A 25,698-nucleotide genomic window follows, 5' to 3' on the forward strand; every position below is an offset into this window, starting at 1 on the left:
ATGAGACCTACTTTCTGATTGGCTCCGTTCAGCCAGCGCTGGAAACCAGCGATAGATCCGCGAATCTCTGCGTAATCAACCACGGTCTCTTGACGGGTAGCGCTGAGCTGTTGCCGTAAAGAGGCACGTGGTTTACGACGATGTTTTAAGCTCAATACACACTGAGCCAGAGACTATACCGAGTAAACGTATGACGTCACCAAGTCGCCATGGAGACAGAGAGGAGTTTCTTTTACTGCAAGGGAATTAAATAAGCTCTTGAACAATCGAAGTGATGAACTTCCAAGAAAGGAGCCAGACGTGTTCAGTGGTTCTGTATATGATTATCCAAGGTGGTTAAAATCATTTGATGCATTGATGGAGAGGAAGGTATATGTAGCTGCCGATAGACTGTATTATCTAGGCAAGTACACTTCCGGTGAAGCAAAGGACGCTATCAAGTGTTTGCTTTCACAACACACAGATGAAGCGTACACGAAGGCTAAGAAGCTACTAGCTGATCGCTATGGCAACAAAATGGCCGTTGCAGAGAGGTATAGAAAGAAGATCCATGACTGGCCTCTAATAAAGAACAGAGATGGTCCAGGGCTGCGGAAATTTGCTGACTACCTGCAACAATGCCAGTCAGCAATGTCAACGATGCGATACCTGACAGTTTTGCATGATCCTGAGGAGCACGAGAAAATACTACGAAAACTCCCCAGACATATAGCCGATAGATGGCACCGCTACGTTTACAAACAGATGAAGAGTTCTGATGTTGATCTGCATGATGGCGATGGAGACAACCCATTCGTAAGTTACCCATCATTCTCCAAGCTTTGTGACTTCTTGACTGAAGAGGCCGAAAATGTTTGCGGTCCAGTGCACCGCAGGACAGAGGACAGTACCAAGACGACAGCTTAGAAGCCAGCAAAGAGTAAACAAAATGCTGCCAGGAGCTTCAAAACTGGCATAGAAGAGAGCAAACAGCGCCCTCAACCGAAGCAGAATTCAACCTCTTTCAAGAACACTAACACTAGTAACAAACCATGTGTTGTTTGCAAGGGACAACATAACATAGAGTATTTTAATGAGTACCTGAAGATGTCCTCAAATGACCGACAAGCTTTAGTGTTGTCGAAAGGCCTGTGTATTAAATGCCTGAGATGGGGACACAGATGACGCGACAAGGACCAGATCTGACAAACGAGTTGGTCGGAGTTTTGTGTCGCTTCAGACAAGAACCGATAGCATTCACTTGCGACATTGAAGCGATGTTCCGCCAAGTTGGAGTTGACGTTAAACACGGTGATTACCTGTGATTCCTTTGGTACGAGAACGGCAACCTTGATAACGAGCCCACGAATACAGAATGACAGTGCACCTGTTTGGAGCAACGTCCTCACCAGGCTGTGTAAACTTCGCCCTCAAGATGACAGCTGACCTTTATGAAAAGGACTACGGTAAAGATGCTGTCGACTTCGTTAGAAGAGACTTCTACGTCGACGATGGGTTGAAGTCAGTCCGAGAGCCGTCAGAGGCAATTAACCTGATCGAGAGCAGCCGACAACTGTGTGACAGAGGCGACTTCAAATTGCACAAGTACATATCGAACAACAAGGAAGTCATCGATAGTATTTCTCCAGCACAACGAGCTACGGACATACAAACCATCGACCTTCGTTGCCAGAATTTACCGATCGAGCGCACGTTGGGTGTGCAATGGTGTGTCGAGTCCGACACTTTCCAGTTTCAAGTCCAGCTGAAGGACAAACCAATGACAAGACGAGGCATCTTATCGACAGTAAGCTCGGTGTACGATACCCTCGGACTTGTATCCCCACTAATTCTCGGAGGCAGACATGTACTGCAAGAACTATGCAAAGACGGTGCCGACTGGGATGATCCTATACCAGAAAACACCATGATTAAGTGGGAAAGATGGAGAAGAAACATACTTCTTCTATCAAGTTTGAAGATACCAAGATGTTACAAGCCTAACAACTTCGGTAAAATGAAGAAAGCAGAACTACACCATTTCTCCGATGCCAGCCATTATGGGTACGGTCAATGTAGTTACCTGCGACTCATCGATGATGAAGACAGAGTTTCATATTCTCTCGTCATCGGAAAATCCAGAGTGGTTCCAACCAGACCAATGACAGTACCACGATTGGAGCTCACAGCCGCTGTAATTTCAGCCAGAGCTGGTGCCTTTCGGAGAGACAACCTACAATATGATGATGTCAGCCACACGTACTACACCGATAGTAATCTGGTATTGGGCTACATCAACAACGAGGCAAAGCGTTTCCACATCTTTGTAGCAAATCGACTTCAACTGATTCGAAACCATTCGTCCCCAGACCAGTGGAGACATGTTGATACCAAGACAAATCCAGCAGACTTGGCTTCTTGAGGCATGACTGCAGACGAGCTACTTACAAGTACTCTATGGTGGAAAAGACCGGTTTGCCCAAACGTAAAATGGCCCTCATGCAAATAAAGCAAATACACTGTACATTGGCATATATACATCTGAATCTTTACAGAAACAACAGAGTAGTCCAATGTTATGAATAGTGCTGAATGTTTTACACTGAGACATCATATGCTTTGTTTTCCTTTTAATATTACTAGTTTTTAAAAATGGCAGGAAATCACAATAACGGTTAAAATTTAAATTTATTTGTTCAATTTTTCAGTTGTATAAGATTATATCCTTTAAATTTGTAGAATTTAAAGAAAACCAGAGAAAATAGAAAGCCTTTTTCAGGTCAACAAATTTCAAGAGTTACAGCTACAGGGCTCTAAGCTCAGCAGAAGGGATGTCACAAATTCGGCGGGTTTCGTTTGGTCTCATCGTATTCAGCCATAGCTGAAACTGTTTGGTAGCCGTTTGTTGTTTTGCACGGTATCTTTCTTTTCTTAGAGATTGACGAAGTCCTCACGGTCGCTTTCTGTGTACTCTACAGCCCGTTGATGCTATTGTTCGGGTTGGAATGGTCAATTTTCAAAAACTTCCTCCGCAGCAAACAAATCTGACAGACTGAAAACGTATTGTAGGTTTTCGCTGGGAGACATGGTGGAATGGCAAGGTGGTTGTTATAGTGACCGTTTTACCGGCGTCTCATGAAAATCACAAAATATTCAGATGATGAAAAGTAGGTTAGATGAAGTTCACTTTACTTCCAAATCGATAAGGGACACGCAAATGTTATATTTGTTATTATTTTACCTAAGTCAACGCATTAACCATGAATACATTATATTTTTGAAAGTTGTGCTTTTGATTTGCTGGTCCCCCTATATCACTTTTGCTTGTCGTCTGCACGTATGCATGTCTGTACGTATGTATATACGCACGGAACAGCTGGTCATTGACCTGTTAGTGTCCATACGGTGTGATGCTCTGCTTTTTCATTAGAAATGAATTCACATTGGTAGCACTACAAGAAGGTTAGTCGGATATCGTCACATGTGTTTTATTTATTTACCCGCATTTCCCTATGCTTCAAAACCCTCCAACTTTTTGAGATCAGACTAAATATCGTAGTCAAAATAAAAATCTATTGAAATGCACATAGACCCTAAAATCGTTTTTAGTGTCTATGACGGGTACAACTCGTTTGTTTTGATTAGGGCGCCACCATATAAGTAGTCGGGTATGCAAATCAACAGGCCAAATCATGCTTTCTTATGCAAATCAACAGATGGTATCACTTTTCGATATGCAAGACAGACTGACGCGCTGAACATTCCTTTAATATGCAAATCAACAAGGAGTATTACTTTATTGATATGCAAATCAGCATGATATATCATGTCACTGAACTCAGTACAGACACAATACAGAGCATAGGTATATGGTAAAATTCCATTAAGTGGACAGTTCCTGCAACCGTTTGATTAATATTAATCCTTAATATTTTCAGTGTGTGTGTTTCAAACACACATTCTTGATCTTCTGTCGTTCTGGCAAACTAAGAAAAAGAGGTTAATGCTTATGTTAAAACGAAAAAACTTACAAAACTTACAAAAAATTCAGTTTTCTTTTAAGTGATATTTTTTATAAATTTTATGTTGCATATCAACAATTTTTTTTCTCTGCTCTTGGCAGTCGTACACAACATAGATTCTGAAAATCAATCCAAGTTAACCTACTCAAATGCAAATAATGACACTTCGACAAATGCATCGTTCAAGGTGTTTTTATTAGAAAGACAGAAAAAACCACTTATAAAAAGAGAACAAAATTTGTTCAGCTTTACAAGGGGAAAATGCCCATCAATTACTATAATTAATAAATGGCTTCTAATCAAGGCCAACTATATATAAGAAACTCGTCGACTAGAAATAAGAACGGTACTAGGAACACTGGTACCAACAATGAATCATGATTTCAATGAAATGTGTAGTTTCAAGGAAAGAAATTTCTATTACTGTACAGACGATTTCAACAAGTGTGATTAAAGTCGATGCGAATGGAAATGTGAAGTCAATTAACAGCAAAAGTCGAAGCTAACAGGTACACTTACGTAATGCTAACCCAGCCACCAAGTTACACTGTTTCAGCTATGAAATAAACGTAGGCAAATGATAATTTCTTGTAACTTTTACTTAGCTTGATGAAGAACACTAGATATGAAGAACACTTAAAAAATTCACAGATTCATCACAGATGTTGCAATACGTTGGTGAGACACTTATTTCCAGCGGAACGAAATAGATAGGGATAAAACTACAGCAGAGACTTAGTTTTTTCCTCAAACTTTACCACTGAAAATGTAAACAGTTATTCTTTCCCGAATAGACTTGTTCCGGAGCTGCTGACTTTGTCTTCCCTGTTACTTTTGATTGCATACACTAAACAACCTTCACTTCGATGATTTTACTTTGAACTTTGACATCATGGAATCTGTGAGGACAATGTGATTGGGATGATTCATTAGTATGATATGCATTTAGTTCTGTCACATCTTATTGTACAATTATGTATTTTGCAACTTGTGTTTTTAAATTAAACTATGATTGTACGATTCCAATAGCGAGAGTAAAGAAGTTGTAAAAGTACAAAATGCTATAATACTTATATTCGATGTTGTCCAGTTATGATGATGTTATTGAGTAATATGAATGGTCATATTCAAACTGTGATACGGATCCGTTTGATCAACATGCCAAACTTGGCAGGTAAGTTTTTTTCCGGCCTGATACACAAAATAGTAAGCCATAATGCATAAATTCCACACCTAATGACACCCTTGGTTAGGGTCTTCTCCAGCTTGTCGCGTTGCCTGGACGTCCGAGAATATCCCTACTTAATACCTGGCCAGATGATATTAATTTATTTACTTCAAGCAATTTGCTCCTATGGATGGAGATTCATGTTGGTCGTTTCTCTTAATTACATTTACCTTAGGGTCAAGTCGAAGCTTGTCCCTTCCGCTTTGTCTTTGATGCTGCCAGATGATCAATCTGAACATGTTCGATTAGACCCTTGCTTGTAAACAGTACATAGATTTCCAGTAGTTCGGAGTTGAATCTGTTGATTATAACTTCAGAAATACACCATCTTCATGTTATATCTGTAACAAAAAAGGAGCAACACCAACTTTCACGCAAAGAATGCCAAGGAAAAATTTGGAAATATAAGTTCAATTCCACATGAAGTAACCATTACTGATTGCATAGCTGATAAAGTTTACTTTATCAAATTGGTAATTGTCGTGTTAGCATGTTCTGAGTATCTAATGGGGATGCATAAATGACTCCAATAAAGGGAATGATTTATTTACACATTGTCATTCCGACTGATATTTATATAATCAACACCAATCCAATATTAAATGGAGTCAAATGTTTTCCCATGATAACACTATCTATCCTGGCATCCCTCCCTCCGTTTTCCCTTTGTTCATTTATTGCTGTGTCCATCCATCCTACATTGAGGGATCTGATAGTCCACCCATAAATCCGTTTCGCCAGCGACCTATTCCCCAAAATCTTATCCATCTATCTTCTATGGCATATATACGGACTAATCCATTGATTCATTCACCTGACCAGTCATCAAGAAATCAATCAATCAATTAATCAACCTACCTACCTATCTCTTTCCGTGAATCTATCGATCAATACTTAAACCCATCTATCTGTACAAGGGCACACGCACGCAAGCAACGAAGTGTTAAGTTGTTAAACAATGAAAATTATTATTTCTGACTTGCATTCAAAATTCGTATTTGGAGAAGAGACAACAATGGTTTCCACAAAAGCAAACCATTGATATTTCGGATCGCACAAGTAAAATTGACAAAGGAAATCAACTTTTGGATTGTAACTGAAGTTTTCAGGTTACACGTGGAATACCGGCAAGGAATCAAAGATTTTTAACCGGTCGCTAGAGGGCGTCACGAGTGCCAAGATCCAAGTGACGGTGCAGTCTGATGGGAAAATGAGGGTATGATTGCTCAGCAGTAAAGTATTCTTTTATGGAGGGGGCTTTCAACAAAGACAGAAACATCATTGTCGACCACTCCGCTGACAGAAGTGCCTTGCTGAGTCCTAATGAAAGTGTCATTTGTGTAAATTAAAAGAGCCTTAACGACTCTAGAGAACATGTTGCTATAACCGAATACAAATCAATGTTGAACAATTAAATTACTTTCACACGTTCTAACATATGTTTTTATTGCAACGCCAGATGCGACCATCACCTCGAATTGCCTAGTGAGAGAGTTGTTATATGCTGTAAAAATTATAGCCATGGTCTCAGACGTATTTACATTATTTCATGCGAGAAAATAATCGGCCCACTTTCTCCTACACCTGATAAATGTATAATACGCAAAGTAAAAATAGGGGTAAAGTACGACTGACACGGAAAAAAATTGCGTTGTTCAGGAAAGAAAAATTTTCTCTTCGAGGGTGATTCTAGCTTAATATTTTTGGGATTTCTTTATTTTCCCAATGCATTAAAACTGCCGGAGAAATATTTACTCCCATATCGTTTCCGGGTTTGTCCTCCGAAGAATGTTCAAGTTCTTGTGCGCAGGCGTAGGTAAAATGTACACGTTGAAGAATTTAATTGGATAATGTTTTTGGGGGTTTCCCGATTGTGCAATCAAGCGATTATCAGTCGTTGAGTACAGCGACCCGTGCGGACGTGTAATTGGTAGGTCTCTCTAAATTTTAATTGTTCTTTAGTGTACCTGAACGTAAATATTTAAACACCGGTGCCGTTTTGTGGACAGATTACCACGTCCAGTTCTACTGATGAAAATATTAGCACTTGTATTTTCTAATGCCTTCTTTACAGGCTGACATGATGACAACTGACGGGTAGTCAAAATTCCGTTTCGGATTTTGTGTTCCTGGTGTTCCTGGTGTTTTGACGATTCAATTTAAAAGAAAATTATTGTACATTGCTACAACGGGTAAATCTGAATAAAATCCATGTTTGTACTATCGAAATTCACTTATAAATTGTGTGGAATTTGCAGTCTTTAAGACGGCTCATCGGTCGCTGCGATTAAGCTAGCGAGCTGGAGGGCGAGCGAGCGAGTGAGCGAGAAAGAGACAGAGAGACAGAGAGAATGACGGATAAACAGCTCTGAGACAGAAAGCGTTAGAGTACCGAATGACATCGCATGGCGGTTTAAGACATAGCTCTTCAATAAGCGTACGTTCTGTTCAGCTGTTCATGTATAGTTTCATTGTGTTATATTTTGGAGTGTTTAAGTTCAATTTTTTGCCAAATATAGCCTGGAAACGACACAATTGGCATAGCAAGCGACTTTCCCAACGATAATGTATGAAGATTCCTCAAAGCTTGCCTAAAGAGCCTTTATCTCTTTATCAAATTTTGATTTTGAAATTCTCTTTGCATTGTTATTGCTTGAACTGACCTACACGATGACGTATCATGTAATAATGTACCTACCGGCACCACATCGTTCAGTCGGCGAGTTCAATGATTAACAGGCATTTCCGGCAGTTTGACAACATCTAAATTTAGCTACAGTATTTGACCCCACCTTTTCTAAGTTAAATCGTGCTATCCGAACATGTAAGTGTTCTAAGCACCTCTGATAGAGGTAAAACCAAACGTGAATTAAACCGAACGTGAAGAATTGTTTCACGCTGTGTTTAAACAGTTGAAACAGCTGCTTCCAGCTCATATTTTGTACAGGATATAGGTCAACTCAACAGTTCTGACTCAATCAGAACACCTTCCCGTTTAACCACACCCCCTGTTGACTATGATTATCGACTCGCTCAATGACAACGGTTGGCAACAATTCAGCTAGGGAGCTGACAAAATCATTTCCCCTTAGCCTACTCTTTTCAAAATGCTTCCTCTTTCATTAGGTGAATTGCAAATATGAAAGTGTTTTACCACCTTTTTATTGCTAAAAAGCCCTCTATTGGATTATCGTTACATCATTATTTGTGACACAAACAGTTTATGTGAAAGCCGGTTTTAATTCGTTCATGGTGGACTCTGCATGCATTAAGTGTCCAATCTATTTTCCTAACCAACATAGTCAAAAAGTAAAAATGCCAAAGTGGTTAACTCGACACCAGACTTTAAAAAAGGTGGTCTACTTGTACGGGGCGAGGATTTTTGAGTGCGAAGAGAACAGTTTAATTCAACCTGAAACCCACAAAATAATATTGACCAAGCTATAACTTGTAATATTTTGCAGTTGAAATCACAAATGTGATAACAAAGAATTAAATTCCCTCACAATGAAAATACAATGTTCCAAATGGAATTTAATTTCCCCTAATTTAATTTCCAATAGTTTAGTCGAATGACATTTTAAGAGTCTAATAAAACTCTACTTGCTGTGTGAACTATTAATTACGACAAGTTAATATCAAACAGATACGACGAATAATTTCAAAACCCAATTTGAAGTTGGATAACGTTTGTGTCAAGTTTTGAGAAGTACAATCGCCATCGGTTTTATTCTATAATTTTTTTCCTTCTTTGCTGACTTTATATGCATAAAAATGGATGGCCTAACAAGAAATGTCACAAATAGCTGCAAAAATACAAACCTGAAGATTTAATCATAATTTAAGGGAACGAGCACAATTAACGGCAGGGGGGCTGGAAGGGAAAATATGTGGTGCATATATTTTTACAGGTCCCCCTAACACCAGCAAAAGTTTTAGTGCCCCCCCTACCATCACCGGCAACAAAATTTTTGTGGCCCCTCTCCCCAAAAAAGAAAGATTACATAGGTACAAAGTTGTACACATATATATAATCCTTATAACTTTTAATATATGCTTTAGTGAAAACAACATTCTCGCATTCTTGAAATAAATAATAAACAAATAAATATATAAATAATAAACAAACAAAATAACATATGTTCAAGCTTTACCACTTGTAACACCTACAGCTACTTTTCAGTATTGTGTTATGTTTCCTGTGTGTCCACAACGTATTCTAGTTCTTCCTATAGCATGATGAAATAACCAGTTTCAACCTGGCCTCTGTATCATTACCAACCATTATTATTGTTGACAAATGAAGTCAATTTTCAATAATGATATTGCTCACTTTACACATAACAACTGCATTGTGAGGTTTAAGACTTGGTATTTCATCATGCTACAAGAAGTTTAACAAGGAACTCCAGCTTTAACAAGAAACAAAAATGCTGAAAAATATTCTCTGTCTGTCATGGTGTAAAAAATTTTGGTGGCCCACCCCTTACCTTCCCTGGAATTTTCATGGCCCATCCCAAGAACACTCATTTTTTTTTCGTGGCCCACAATTTTCTCTTTCGCCCCCCCTGTCGTTATTTGTACTCGGTCCTTAAACACACCATAATTTGGAGCAATACGTACAGAAAACATAACATGAGACGTATCAAAATCTAACGTACATGTACATGTATGTTCATCATCTCGAAATATATCGCACCAAATTGTCTTCTACGTTTAATATGATGTATTAAACCTGTCGATCAATGTAAGCATTCACTTACCCTTCAACACAGGCTCGATAGATGTTTTCGCTTGAATGGGCATCCATGTTCGTTCTGACATGCATACGACACGTGTGTTTCCATGTCGATTGTGAGTTGAGATGGTGAATATTCGGTCACTGGCACTGCGTTCATGGACACGTGATGCAACGTACAGAAATATGTACTGATAAAATGCTGGCCTAGTAGTACACAGATATCTTATCTGACATTTCATGCATGATGACAATGGAGAATCCGGTCACATCTGTGATCGAGCCTAAAAGGAAAAGAAAATATCACCGCGTGTGTAAGTTGAACAAATCTTAGATGTTATTAAACTTTCAAGTCTTATGAGAACACTGTCGTGCGAATGACTTACTTCCCTTCGATATAATTTATGTATATTATGTGCAGTTCAGCTTTCATTATCAATTAAATGGAAATTATGAAAACATTTCTCCGAAGCAAAACTACTGAGCTCTGTTTATATCACATGGTCAATATGCAGCAATACTCTATTTTCTTTTTCGATTCAGTGAACAGAATAAGTGGTATGTAAAATAAAAGTCTTCTAGAAAGCAACAACAACCACCTTGTTAGAGAAGTGTTATTGTATTAACACTCATCATCAACCTACGTCGAGAATACAGTCATCCGAAAAATAACATGGGCATTTGTAGAGTCATGAATATACAATTGCCATCGTGCAGTGCTGTACCGAGTCTTGCATGGGCTAAAGTTAATGATAAGTTATGCATGACACAAATTTCAAGTTCGACAGATTACTTTAAATTTCAGTGACTATATGTTTTATGCACTTAATTTATAACAGCTGATGGGTTTCTTCAAAGTGTTGTCAATGTTAATGGCTCCAGCTCGCCTGTCATTGGCTGCACTTTTCTCTCTTTCTCTCTTTGCAGTACACTGACGCTTCCTCAGCAAGGTAACGTGGACGTTGAAGACCACGTGTACCGGTTAAGCCTGTAATTTCCTTAATCTGGCACGGGAATTAGGGTGAGTACTTATCAAAACTCTTAGTGAGTGCCTTCAGCTATGGGTTTGGAAAACCTAACAACTTAGGGAGATTTAAGTTATTACAGCCGCCGTGGAGGGCTGACAACATCCAGGGGTTATCTATGATGGCAAAATATGTCGTGCTTTACAAAGAATAACTGATTATGTCCCACACCCAGTATTCAACTTGTCAGCATTTACTGTACATGTGTTTTGTGCATGTGCATTCCATTGTTAGTATTGAAAGTTAGTGTTGATAGTGAAATTCTGGTAAGGACTTGAATCGTCAACAATAACAGCGCATGTCACAAACTGACAAGCATCAAAATACTGTCGGAGATAGGCCAAGAAACTGCTTGAAATATATGTGGAACAAAATTCCAAGTCACTTTTTAAGTAGCTTTAACTCGAGGAACGAAATATTGAAATATCAATGTAGGAGCAGTTGCTCTAGCATGATGCGTGGCTGTCATGATTTGTTAGCATTGCAGAGCGTGACATGGTTGCCAAAGATCAAAGGTTGTGTGAGGATCAAGGGCAATAATGCCAAGCGTAGTGGCTAGATATATGAAGGATGATATGTTTAGATTAAGGGACTGTTTAGTTTGACTTTCAAAGGCATGGTAACCTTTTGGGTTTTCCTCAAACTATAATATAGCAAATAATATATTAAAGCAAATATAAAACTGTAAGGGTGCCAAAATTGTAGGTAAGTCGACATACTAATAATCCGTCAGTCAATCACATGATCAGGAGGTAATCTTTATAACTATGTAATATACACAAGTATCAGTACTAAGATATTACCCGACTGTGTTGTAAAGTCTCCGGGTTTTATTTCTTTTACATGCTTTTGTCAGGATTGAGAAGAACGACATCGATAAGGACAAACCTGGTCCACTAGCTCTCGAAACTGAAGTAAATCGTGCATAAGATACTGAAGGGAAAATGGACGGAAATAACGTCAAAATCTCAAAAGAGGTAATTATTTAATGCAAAAAACTCATTATAGTATGTATAAGAAATGTGTCTTTTTTATAATTATGGAGGCCATTTTTCCAGGGGCATGATTCGTCTGTGCCCTTGGGACATAAATTAAACGAACATAAGGAATAAAACAGCATAAGTAAATATCAGTGACCCATTTCGGATCGGTAACAGCGTGCTTTTCATTCCCGAAGTGTGTAAAAATTCGTTCAGATATAAGGGATTGGGGGTCTTGGGAAGGTGTCACGCTTTTTTAAATAGCACTGGGAGTTCACTTGATATTCAAAATAGGCCCCTCTTTTGACTTGCATTAAGTCTGTGGGTATTTAATATAAAAAAGAATAAAGCAAAGGAATAAACTGCGGCAGACTGCCATGCCAAGTGGTGGGCTGTTGCGTAAATCTTTGCCCCCACCTGGCCAGCCAGTAACTGCTGCCAAAATAAAGCCAGACCACTGAGGGTAAGTCTAGTTCATTGCTCCAAAAAGCTTTGTTTCAGTATACATAAATACTATATTAATAATATTATGATAAAAAATAAAAAATACATGTATTTTCTGTCTTATTAACTTTCTGTCTTGGCAAGTGTATGCAGGCTTGTTTTACAACAACTTTTACTAACAGAGTGGGATTGAAAGATTCGTGCTTGGCATGCTTTGGCCGAAATTAGGCAAACCGTAAGTGCAAGCTATAGGCCCACAGAACACAAAGTATAATACTTTACACAATTTATTTGTACTCTGTGGTTGGTTCTGTACCATATTGAGATGTCATTCAGAGAATAAATTTATTTAACTTTTTTCTTTTGAAGTTAATATAAACAGCTTTCTAATAAATATTTGGGAAGTGTTTACCCATGAGACATGGCTTGACCTTAACCCTACATACTGAAAAAATTACACAAAGCAGTTGACACTTTGATCAAATAATGTTAGTTAATAATGGATGTCTTAAAGACCTATTTCAGATACACAAGTATGAAAATATACATTTTTAAGTTTCAAAATCAACAGTTATAAATATTTGAGAATCAATAAGCTACATGATACAAGCTTGCTGATAAATGGGTCAGTAAGGTGCAAAACATGTGATGTTCTTGTCAATATACTGATATGTACAGGTAGTGGTCGTTTTATTGTCAGTAACATAATGTTGTAATTCTAGATTCGACTAGATAATGAATACATATACAGATTGAAATTCGAACTATTTCAATGCTAATTTCAACTTAAGGCCAAATAACTGTAGCTTACGAAAAATAGTTGTCAGTTTTTGCTTGCATGTGTCAACAAGAGTCCCTGGGTATATTTCTCACAGCGTATTGAAACCACCAGTACTCAGCTTGTTGACATTGGCTATATATCTGTGTCCTGTATTGTTAGTGTTGATAGTCAAATTCAGGTCCAGCTTTGAATTTAGTTTTCAACAGTGACAATGCACGTGACACACTGAAAGGTTGCATTGACGAATGAAATACTAGGTAGTTTTAAAATACTGAAGGAACTGTAGGAAAAATTGCCAAAGTTACAGTTAGAATAAATTTAGCTTCAGAACAAAGATTTTGAAATATCAAAATTTCACTTGCGATGGCGTACAGCCAAATTCTTATTTATCATCATAGGGGTTCACCAAAATGTTTTGAGTGGGCTGGGGGAGTTCTATTATTTTAACCCCTTGACTACCAAGGCCAATGTATTCCTATATACCAGGCCCCTTATGTAAATATTGATAATATCTGGGGTGTGGTCATTGCATCAACACTGCTTAGAGTAAAAATTAGGTAAGTACCAATAAACCATATATTTTCTGAATCAGCATGAAATCTCCCACTTTCTCATACATAAGTTTTGTATTTCCAGGTCACGTGACCGGTCACATGACTCATTATGTGACCAGAGTTGGCAAGGAATATGCTGCGGAAGAATATTGGAAGTATCAGGACGTGTTTTGAATCCATAAAATGACGCAAATTTGAATACAGTTGCAATTTTCATGGCATTGTCTTTACATTATATGTAATAATAACTACCCTTTACTTTATTTATAGATGTACCTGTTTAAGATTTTTCTCACAAAAGGCAGAGTAAATGAACCACAAACATCAGCATCTGACATAGTTCTGTATTTGAAAATCAACACACTTTATTTGTAAATACTTGCTTTATGTCTTCCTTGCAGAAACATGCATCTAAAATGGTTATGATTTATCAAAATATAATTCACAATATTTAAAATATATTTTAGGGAACAACATATCACACGACCAGTCATGTGACCAGTCATATAGACAATATGGCTGCTACAAAATTTCACTGGGTTATAGTAAAAAATTATATTTCCTCCACTTTCATTCACAGAATATTGCTGAGATGTAAGAAGAATTTTCTCTTTGGAAAAAAACATGACTCTTTTTCAAATTTCAGATGAAAGCTCCCCACCCCTGCATTTAACATGCCCAATGCCGGCCATAACAACTAAATGCATCCTTATACGCTTCGGGAATGAAAAACATGCTGTACCCGACCGGAAATGGGTTACTGATAGTCACTAATTCTATTTTGTTCCTTATCTTCATGTAGCTAATGGCCCTGGGGGCACAGTCGACTCATACATACTTCAGGAACATATTGTAGAGTACAAATAATTTGTGTCACTTCTGATCTAAACACATTTGATATGACTTCTATGAAATTTCTACCGCCAGTAGAAGCACATGCCTACAATAATTTCATATTCTCTGCGGAAAGTACTGGTGATAATTGTGAATACATTGACCATATACATTTCTTTCTGGCTACCACGTTTTAGGACCTTTCCATGCCTATATATATGTAGAGTGCTAACTAAGACAAGGTTGACCACAATTGTGAATTTATTCGTTTGATTATGAAAACAATTATGGTCACCTAACACCCACAGTACAGCAGCCCTCGGGTGCTTAGTTTGTTTTATGTCAAATACATAATTATTATCTCCAAACAAACCTCCAATGCTTTTAGATATTTCAATTAATTAGTAGGGATCGTCCCATAGCGGAAGAAGTTTTTAAGTAGTTGATAGTTTCATCTCTTTTAATACTAGTGTACAGACCTCACTCCTGATCTGCATCCAACGCTGAAACAGCAACAGATTCTTGCACGCCGTAAAGAAGCTATTGAATCAGACCTTGAAAACAATCTTGGTGTATGTGATATCAGACCTACTACAAGTGAAAATGGCTTGGAGATGAAAGTCCAAGAACTGGAAGGCATGGTGAAAGATCTTCAGAAGGCTGAGCGCGAAGGCAGGGACCTACAGGAACATCGCATCAGGCAAATGCAAGATAACGAGCAGAAATTGAAAGAAATGTTGCAGGATCTGCAAGCCAAGTATGAAGCGCTGTTGGCAATTGGTAGATCAGGAACGATGGTGAACAACGGTTGTACCCAGACCTTCTACATTGGCAGGAGTGCTCTGAATTCCAACGCTGGCGTACAGCACCCGGGCTCTGCGGTACCAACTAGTATGACGGTGGTCCCAAATGCAGATGGGTATGAAGATTCTGGAATTTCGTCTGGGATTCAAAATACTGGTATGTCGTATAAGTAACATGATAACGACACTGTTCATTTTGTTATATGGATAACGGAATGTCAACTGTCTGCAGACCGCGTTAATCCTTCGAGTAGCAGACTGAATGGGATATTTGACAATATTCACCTTAATCGTGCCTAACCTGGATTTCCTTTTAAGGACTGAAAATGATACAAAAAATAAAATAGGAAAGAGAGGGTCCACTCAGAGCGGAATTCAAGAGGGAATTTTGTATTCTACACTCGTTATGATCATAATGCATTATTAAGACCATCCGTGTACGAATACAACATATTTTCATAATGCTTCAACATTGAGCCAGAGCTTTGGATTTTTAGCACAGAATTCATAGAAATCAGACGAATTGTTATATCATTTTAAGTCTCTACTAAGTGCTGTCTTCTTTATTACAGAGGCAAGCTGTTCCGAAAGAGGGGATTTAACCATTCATCCAAACGCAGACGACTCATAAGGAATAAGCTGGCAGTGATTTTGTCAAAGTACTCTCTTCATGAAATTTCACGCGCACGCGGACACACACACAGACACACACAGACACACAGAGACACACAGAGACACACACAGACACACACAGACACACACACACTGATTCACAAACAAGAAAATCAGAGCAACATCATTAAGTTGTCGTCTTACTCATTGGAAACAAAGAATACAGAAACTTGTCATATCTGACAAACAGAGCGCATAAAGCGCGTATTCGAATACATACATTTGCTGCCAATAACTTTTATTTCATACCATACATAAAGCATTGTTTTAGTAGGCCCTTACTTGTTATGTTTTGAAAAGGAGAATAGTAACATGTATATGCTTGCCAGAAGAGAACATTTTAAGTGTTACAATGTCATCAAAGCTGCAGTGATTGCCCTTTTAAGTATTTCAAAATGATTCCCATGAATCATCACCGATACTTTTAAATTCGGGTAACTACTATAGTCAGAAAAATGTATAAATACAAAAGTACTGTCGCCATTGAAAAACACTGTATTACACACAACAGTGAAGTGGGATCAAATTGGATGAAAATTGACCACTTGCAATGGATGAAAACTCAAGAAGATAAACGTTGGAAATGACAGCCAACAAACAGAATTAACATTAAATAGTCAATTCACTATGTTTGAGAACTTCTCATAATTTCCTTGTGAAGAAAGACTTGTGTTACCGAGAACTGGGGCCCCCGGGAAGGGAAGCCAATAATTACTTACATGATTACAGCTTTGGGTGGGAGAATATCACAGTTTAATTGACATTATCTTTTCAAATACGATTTCAATCATACATTTTAGCTCGCAAAGTCTTTGTGAATGTACTTGTAGCTTTCTTATGTTGCAGCGAGCAAATTTACAAAAAGTCGACTGTAAATGCTTTATCCTGGTAGAAGTAAAGTTAGAATTTGTAGATAAAATTGAAGGGGTAAGCTACTCTTAATTGACTTTTGTGTAGGCTGATTTTCGGGCCCAGGGGGTAACCATGACAGCCATCACTGGGATTATATTTGTTTCAACTGGATATTGTTTTTAGAACTATTGGTGAATAAATGTTGGTGGAGGTGTAAAGTTTTATCTTGTGAACTATATATTTTATTAGCAGAACTTGAAACTGTCGGCATTTTACTAATGATATTTTTTTCTGAGTAGTACTGAGATAGAGATATGTTATGAATAAATAAATACATGTCAAGCAAAGATAAAATATGGAAATGATAACAAACGATCAGAACGTAGTGGGACAATTAAGGTAGTACACGCCTCGAAACTGAAAATCTTAAACTTTCCCCTCTTTCAGCCATACTATTACAAAATCAGGAATACAAATCTGAGGTCACCTTGCAAATTTGGTACTAGAGAAACACATTATCAAACAGTTACCGATGTTTGAAATTCAAAATAGTGTGTTAATTCTATGGAAAAAAATATATTTTCGTTTTTCACAAAACTAAGACGGTTGAAACTTTCCTTACTCTAAAAGCTAGAAAATGAGCCTCAAAGAGGCAGGCCAAAAAACTAATAAAAGAGTTTGAGAATCCGGATATCGAACCCGAGGCGCACTCTATCTTAGTCAGAGTGACTGTGAGCTTTATACATTGATAATAGTTATTAGCAGTATTGTAATAACATTTTTTAAGTTGTATGATGTTTATAAACTTCTCTTTCTTGTAACGAAGCTACAGTATTTTTTGACATTTTGATTAATTCTGTTTTCAAAAGAAAATAGTGTGTAATTACTTGTTAGGTCACCGAGTCGAAGATTTAGGTTTTGAACTTAGTCAGCATATTAGTCATGTAGTCAACTATAAGGGATTTCCAATAACAGTAGTAAAACATTTTCAAGTCAGATTTTGAAGACTTACTCTTTGAAACATGGCAAATCTCAAATAGAGATTTGTGAATGTTAATATAGGGTCTGTAGGTAGGGTTTGAACCCATAATCAAGTCACTATGAATATTTTTGTTTGGATAATGTTAAGACTTTTTCAGCATATAATTGTTAAAGGAAGAAGTGTATTTGCATGCTTCGTTATCAGTTTTAATACTGCAAACAATGCATTAGATTTGTTAATTATGTAGAGTATAACTACAATACAATTTATAGCAGATTGATGACATGACTTTATAAATAAAATGGGGATGCATCGATGAAATATATCATTTGCAGTTCTGTGTCATTTATTTCATGGAATTACAAACCGTACAATTATTTGAGAGTGTGTTAAAATGATTTACTACGCCATTTGCTTATTTAATACTGAAATAATTAAACCGGAAGATTACATAGTGTGGTATTAAAAATACTTCCCTTTCTGTAGTCGGAGTTTAGCTCTAACGAAAGTTTTGTAAAACATGAGCAATGCATGCACCGACAACCTTTTCCCCAACCTTTTAGCATGTCAAGTAGTCTTCGAGCATCAGTGATAATCGAAACAACATGAGTTGAAAAGGTTAACTTGGTGTCTAGTGTCACTCCTAGTTCACTGTATCTATAAACTGTCTCCAAATTGTGTGCGTCAATGTTATAAGCCCTGTGAATTGAATTTTTAATTAACTTAATTGACTTCAGTATGATAACAATTTTGACATTAAACCATCAGGCTTTTAATTATAAGCTGGAAAAATTGCACGGCCGGCGAAGTTGCAAACAAGTAATGATTAAAAAAATACTGACTCTGACTGTTGGTCCTCTTATATCGTTTACAGAAATGTAAGACTTTGCAAGGCAGATTTTCCATCCCTTCATATTCTTTGGTCTTCAATCTCTGGCAAACCGAGACCTTTTTTACATTGTGTATCGTCATAGCTCGTTGATGAATATTGTGACTCAAACACTGATCATGCAAAAGAGTCCAGTATCATCTTCAAATAGTTTTACAGTTTAACCGAGTGCAAAATAAATTAAAACACTTCTGCGATTGCACCATTACACACATCAATGTCTCAAAATGTTCATGCTCCCCCTTGGGGTGTTCTAACAGTTTTAATTAGTGAAAAAAAATCAGAACTACCTCTCAGATTATTCCAGACTCCCCATTGCACACATCAATTTCTCAAAATTTTCGATGCCAGAGGGGACTCCCCTCCCCATCTAGTGCTCTTGGGGTAATGTAACAATTTTAGTGAAAAAAAAAACAAATAAAAATCGCCTCTCTGATTGCATGAGACTGCACCGTTTTACTTATAAATTTCTCGAAATTTCCCATGCAAGATGGAGGGCACTCCACTCTTCGCGTGTTCTCCCAAATTTCAAATTCTGCCCAGTCAGATATTCTAGTAAAAACCCTGTCATAATATCCATCCAAGTTAAGCAATGCTACATAGTTGGATACTGGCTATTGCATGAGCTTATATCTATATTTTGTTGTGACTTTGAATTTCATTTCTTTGGTTTCACATCTGTCAACCGTCATGAGACAACCGATGATAATCTAGCAGGGTACACGAGGATTTGAACAACTTCTTAGATTTCTTCAAATACAGCAGACAAGAGTCATACGAAAAGCCATAGTAATGGTTATTTCAACCTTTGGCCCATGAGACCAAAAAGCAAGGAGTCACAAAATTTTATTGTAGCCACATTTTATGAAAGTTAGTAACGTACGTCAGATGTAATGTCACCTCAGTATTGTTAGAGAAAACTATTGCTAGAAAAAAGAATAGGTTGTTACATGACACATCTCTTCTGTCATTAATGGTTTTTCACACTGTACATCCTTATTTTGAATCGTGGTAAAATGCGCATGATGGTACATCTGTTTTCTCCCAATGATTCGTGAACCTGTTCCAGATTAAAGCAAAATTCGGGTAGCACATCTTCGTTTTATGGGAGTAAGGAACTTGGTTACACTCCTCATTGCTCCAAAATATTATCACAGAAAGAATGGTTATGTCACATTGTACTTCCTCACATAATGAAGGTTAAAGGTGGGACGAGACATCATAAATCGTCTTTTGACAGTCAGCAATCGGAGTCAGTTCTAGCAATTTTCTCTGAGTCAAGAATCATGCCATGATGTTATACACAATTGATAATTCCATGTCTCACATCGCCATGGAAACAGTGCAATATAAAATATTAGAGGTAGCGTATTATTTTACCTCACTTCATATAAAACCTAACTTTGTCTAAAGTACCAGGCAGTATCAAATCAAACATGTCCATTTTGTTATAGAAAATAAGAGGTGTCATGACACGGTTTTCTTTTTATCAGCTTTGAGATTATCCGGATTCGTTTATTATCATCCATAATGCAACTTTTCTAATCGGGGTCAAAATTTGGTATATTAGAAGAAGTAATTATACAGTCGCTTTTAACAATACAAAATTTGGACGATAAATCATTGATCTTAGTAGGTTCAACATTTCTATACTTGTAGAGCAAATTGGCATTGGCATACAGACTTTGGGTATAGTGTTACTTCATATGTTGTCCGTAACAATTTAAATGCCATCAACTCTAGTACGCATGTATCACCACCCAACTGTACCCAGAGATCTTTGACTCAGCGTCGATGATTTTAGCCCGTATCATGCACTTTATTTCAACAAAAGTTCAATCAATCTATCTCCTTTAACAACCAAGTGGTTCTAATGTGAAAGATTTCCTAAAAGATCAGCTGCCTTATTATTATTGTCATTGCGGTTTGTGGTTTCCGCCTATCAGTGAATAGAAATATTTGCGTTACACCACACAATGCCACCTATGTCGGCATGCAATCTATAGGGGAACACGGGTACTTGAAAATGTTGTAAACATTTGGTTGAGAGCATACTGACTCAGGAGTGGACAGTTAGATTTTGAGATAGGTAAATTGGATTGCAACCTGCAAATTTTTAACATTTCAGTTCTTTTGCAATTTTAATGAGAACGTAAGTTTCGGTTGGTAAACAATTAAGAATCGATGAAGATAAGAGTATAATTGCACCGACTGGCAGCATTCGTTGCCTAAAATTGCTTCGTGTTGATATGCTTACAATCATGCCTAATAATTTTATCTTCATAATCTGTGCTTTACCCAACGTGTTTAATATTGCAACTAATCCTTCTACTAGTAGTTGCACGGTGGGTTTCTTGAATTCATCAAACACGTAAAGTAAAATGGAAAGATGATATCCACATACTAATGGCCGACAAAAGTCGTAGAAATGCTGTCCAGTTTTTATTTCACAAAAAGGACACAGACAAACGTTCTTAAGCTATAGTGCAGTTATTTGAATAAGAAAAAGTTAACAAAATGTGTCACATTAGCTAGGATTTAAGTTCAAGTGACATACATATGTACATACCAATGTCACTTCTTCGCCCTTCAAATGTGTTTTCACACAATACACGTTCAGCTACAAACGGACCTTTTTGTCATTTTTGATTATGTCAGCAAAGAGCATCCCCAGATATATGTCAGATAATATTGTCATCTTTCTTGCTTGTGTACATGTTATGCCCTGATTTATATTGCCAACAAAATAGAAAAAGGAGGGGTTTCCTGTCCTACTTTTTGAGCTAGAGGGTCTTGAAGAGCCACTACTCAACGATTTTCATGTACAAACGGGTCTTTTCTTGTACTTTTATGATGGTTTCAGTAAACGGGCACAAATGTAGGCAGGGAAAATTTTCATTTATCTGATTCTGTGCGTAACTGTCCCCCAAACAATCGACAGATGTTCAGATTACATGCCCTCTGCCAGGCAAATTTTGACTTTTCTTCATTCAGTAAAGGTAAATACATTATCTTTACAGTATCTGTGTACATCTGACACAAATATAACTGCTCGGCTTCAAGGTTAAATGATCTCCTATCACTGATGATACGGTGATGTAATAAGGCAGCTCTCGAAGAAATACATTGATTATAATCATGTAATTTATCAATTAACATTGCCGAATGTTGGAACACTGCTGAGAAAATTCAATGACTTTGTCGATAAACATAATTGTTCCTAAATGTATATTTGTTATGCCTAAATATACACTAGAATCAAGGGTCTTTCAGTGATGGCTACAATTTATTGACTACCGTTAGATGATAAATCATCATAGTAGACTTTATAAGTACATCACTGTAAATGCCCAGGACAACATGTTATGCCCAACATAACATAGCGAAAACCTAATACAAAATTGTAAATGCCTAGGACAATATGTTTAAAGCCAAGCAAAATATTTAAAATACCCAGATCAACATTGTAAATTCTTAGGACAACAATAAACATGATAATACTTAAGACACCAAGCTATTTGACCACATAAGTCAGTCATGGTTTTCCATAGAGAAAGTGTGTTTTATCATATTGCGAGCCTAATAAAGTCAGTTCCATTACAGTCTAAATAGAAATCTCGGAATTTCTATACCACCTTGATCGACACACAACAGATTCTTTATTACGGGGCTGCTAAGGAAATATTTTAACATACGGATTTTTTGTAAATTTTGAATAAAAATGTTACCTGATCATCAGTACGACTAAGTGACATGTTGTCAGTTCCCTGATTGAAAGTCATTTAGCATTTTTACCTCAACTAATTATTAATTTAAATATTAACGAACTTGCTTAATTATGGATATGTATGGATTGACTTGACCAAAATTGACAAAACTTTATCTGTACATTGAAGAAACTATAATGACCAAAAGTCGTTAGATATTTTAGAACATCTAATTACTAATTTGCATATTCAACAAACTTTCCTAATTAGACATATATATCTTGATTGGCTTAATCGAAATTGACAAAACGTGCCATGTACATTGAAGATAGTACAATATAACACTATTGAAGTCATTTAGTATTTTTATTTTAGCTAATTACTAATTTTCACATTTAACGAACTTTACTAATTAGGGATGTATATCTGCATTGATTCGACTAAGGTTGACGAAATTTGCTATGTATGTCGTGAATACTATGATATATTATTACCAAAAGTCAGTTTGCTTTTGTAAAACATCTTATTACTAATTTGCATATTTAATGAACTTTTCTAATTACAGATATGTGTTGATTGATGCATAAAAGTTGATGAAACCTGCTATGTACATGATAAAATATTAATGAAATAAATTATTATTTTTACAGCGAGTTACATATTTTGCATATTTAACCAACTTTCACAATTAGGGATATAAGACAGGGGCACTCTGAAAAGTTTATGAAGCTTGCTATGTATATTGATGAAACAATGTGTCAATAAGTGTAAGTGATGAAAGATAGTTTGCATTTCATGTCAGCTAACTTAAAATTTGTATATCTAATGAGCTTTCACAGCTTGGCATATATAGCTTGAAGGACTTTACCAAAGGCAATTACACCTGCCACATAAAGTTTTGATACAATGACAATAGTCAATTAAATTTAGTATTCTTATTTCAGCTAATTATATTTATTCAATTAATAACCTTTGGAATTAATCTGAAGTGAATACTGTTGATGATGTTGATCATCATACTTTCAATGAAGTTGCAAACACGTGGCAAAAGTTTAAATTCGTTAAATTCATTTCATAAGAATTTTCATTTCATATTTGGTAATAATTTGAGACTATTTTGACATAACACCAAGTTGAAGCGTCATTACTTACGCTGTTATTTGTTTTACTCTACAAACTGTAAATCCGAGTAATAGTGTTTGGCGTACTGCTGTACAAGTGATAGAGGATTAATCTGAATAGAATAAAATTACATCAAACATATTACTTGCCTTTATGTGTTATGTATATCATGAAATTACAACCATTTACAGTGTGTAAATCATTTACTACGTGTTTCACCAGAAGGAACGAGTGTCTTTTTAATCCCGAAAGAAGTAAAATGAGTGGATTTAGGATAAGCTGCTTTCTGGACCCCTTTTCAAATCAAATTGGCGTTAGACCATAGTTACACTGCTAAATTATGATGAATAGAACTGCTTACTTCCATATGAGAAAACGAAATATTGAAATATTTGGCAAGAAGACAGACGGCTAGTCTGTGACTGAAGCATAATAAATTAATGAAGTCCTCGGGGTAGAGATACATACATGTGGGAGAGGTCTCTAGGAAAACACTGTAGTTTCCACAAAAAATTACCTCTATTTTAGTCAAGATTTGTCACATGATACATCCTACTTTTATAAGGTTAAGAATTGAGATAAACAATATTCACCATCATACTAGAAGAGCCAAGGAATAGAATTTCTGACAATGACATGACACTTCTTGACCTTTATTTGTATATGTATGTTTATCGTATGGTATCATGTTCCCCAAAACACCATTAAGGCGGCATATCATTCACACTCATTTTAAATATTCTGAAAATGTATTTCTCTCATACATCATCGTTAATCAGGATACACGCATATTATAACGCAGCAAAACATGGTAACAGTCACCTTATATTAATCTTATTTGTCTTAAGGTTCCAAGACAAGAAATTGACCTTTTTAGTCTAACAATTTTCTGGTGGTCAATATCTCAAAGCCACATATCTCCAAGCATCGAAACAACACATAGGAAAAACCGATTCTTGAAAGGTTATGCAAATTACCTGTCATGTGATAGTTATGTAAACAATAGTGACAATCAGGTAACCAAAATGTTTCCCTATATCTTGGCTTTCCGAAAATATATAATTAATGGGGGTTCTGAGCTTATACACCACTAGAGAGTTGTTAGCTTTAAAAGGTCAATTTCTTGTCTTGGAACCATAAAAAATTCAAGAATTGGGTGCTAGCGTCACTCAAACTTTTTTCTTTACGGTACATTTAATTGTAATTTCGTATCACATGGCACACTTTAACTGGTCCTGGATAAGATTGTGTATGGCATATGCAACAAAATATTTTAGAATAGCTAGGAATTAAGTAAAATATAATTGAATACTCCAGAAGGCAGCCGAGAATGAGGCTATCTGTATGTGCTCGTAATTGAACAAAAGGAGAAATGCCATAATTATATACATTGGAAAAAAATGTGTCTGCATTGCATTCGCTTTACTCAGATCCATATAGGCTTGAAATGATATGATATGAGTATGTCCTAAGCAATGAAAGGTATCATGATCTAAACTTTCCAGATAGTGGGCCTAGTTTACGAACAAGCATTAGTTTTAAAAAGAACGGATACAGAAAAAACACACATTTCTTGTTATGCCACTTTGAATTTCAAGTCGATTTTAAAGAGTCACTTTCAGTTTCAAGTACTGCTGAGTCAAAAACCAATAAAAAAGTAGTAATCTATCACATTTTAAATACAAGAACCAACTCCTTTCGAAACCTGATAAATTATATTGTAAATTGTATATATGACAGTGTTAAATCGGTAAACCAGACCTCATTATTCTGTTCAGTATTGACATAGCTATCTCCATCATCTTTATTTTGAAGATCATTGGGTGATTTTGATTTCATTTATCTTACAATATAGTGGCCATTTTGTTAAATGTCATGTTGAAGGAAAATCTTGAAATCAGCAGAACGAACACAGGTATACCAACATATACATCTTCAGAGCGCAACGGTTGCTTTATACTGATTAGTAAGCTGTTCAAAATTAATTTTGATGCATTCTAGTACTAGTCCGCATGTTTATGTTTGTCGATGGATGCAAGTAATCTAGATAAATAACGCAGGCGGTTAAAGGGTGGATACTACCGCT

General features: G+C 36.6%; 2 protein-coding genes across 3 annotated transcripts; both read left to right on the top strand.

Moving 5' to 3' along the window:
* Positions 1-1,354: 1,354 nt before the first annotated feature.
* On the top strand, positions 1,355-2,401 carry LOC139132138 (uncharacterized). Its single transcript, XM_070698529.1, has one exon. It carries the CDS (start codon positions 1,355-1,357, stop codon positions 2,399-2,401), a length of 1,047 nt encoding a protein of 348 aa, XP_070554630.1.
* Positions 2,402-7,117: 4,716 nt separating this feature from the next.
* On the top strand, positions 7,118-18,206 carry LOC139131094 (uncharacterized). Of its 2 annotated transcripts, XM_070697046.1 has the most exons (5): positions 7,118-7,159; positions 10,895-10,988; positions 11,849-11,969; positions 15,056-15,545; positions 15,961-18,206. In XM_070697046.1, the coding sequence occupies exons 3-5, from the start codon at positions 11,937-11,939 to the stop codon at positions 16,017-16,019; spliced, it is 582 nt and encodes a 193-aa protein (XP_070553147.1). In that variant the 5' UTR covers positions 7,118-7,159; positions 10,895-10,988; positions 11,849-11,936; the 3' UTR covers positions 16,020-18,206. The 2 variants fall into 2 exon arrangements, with proteins under 2 accessions (XP_070553147.1, XP_070553148.1); XM_070697047.1 differs by lacking the exon at positions 7,118-7,159 and having other exon boundaries at positions 9,788-10,988.
* Positions 18,207-25,698: the final 7,492 nt, after the last annotated feature.

The sequence above is a fragment of the Ptychodera flava genome, chromosome 4 (genome assembly GCF_041260155.1).
Source record: "Ptychodera flava strain L36383 chromosome 4, AS_Pfla_20210202, whole genome shotgun sequence".
NCBI classification, from domain to species: domain Eukaryota; kingdom Metazoa; phylum Hemichordata; class Enteropneusta; family Ptychoderidae; genus Ptychodera; species Ptychodera flava.

Excerpts from the sequence above, each read along its gene's own strand:
- LOC139132138 (XM_070698529.1), top strand. The coding sequence starts at position 1,355 with ATGACAGTGCACCTGTTTGGAGCAACGTCCTCACCAGGCTGTGTAAAC.
- LOC139131094 (XM_070697046.1), top strand. The coding sequence starts at position 11,937 with ATGGACGGAAATAACGTCAAAATCTCAAAAGAG. Across the intron at positions 11,970-15,055 it reads ACGTCAAAATCTCAAAAGAG|TGTACAGACCTCACTCCTGA; the intron begins GTAATTATTTAA and ends TTTTAATACTAG. Across the intron at positions 15,546-15,960 it reads GTCTGGGATTCAAAATACTG|AGGCAAGCTGTTCCGAAAGA; the intron begins GTATGTCGTATA and ends TCTTTATTACAG.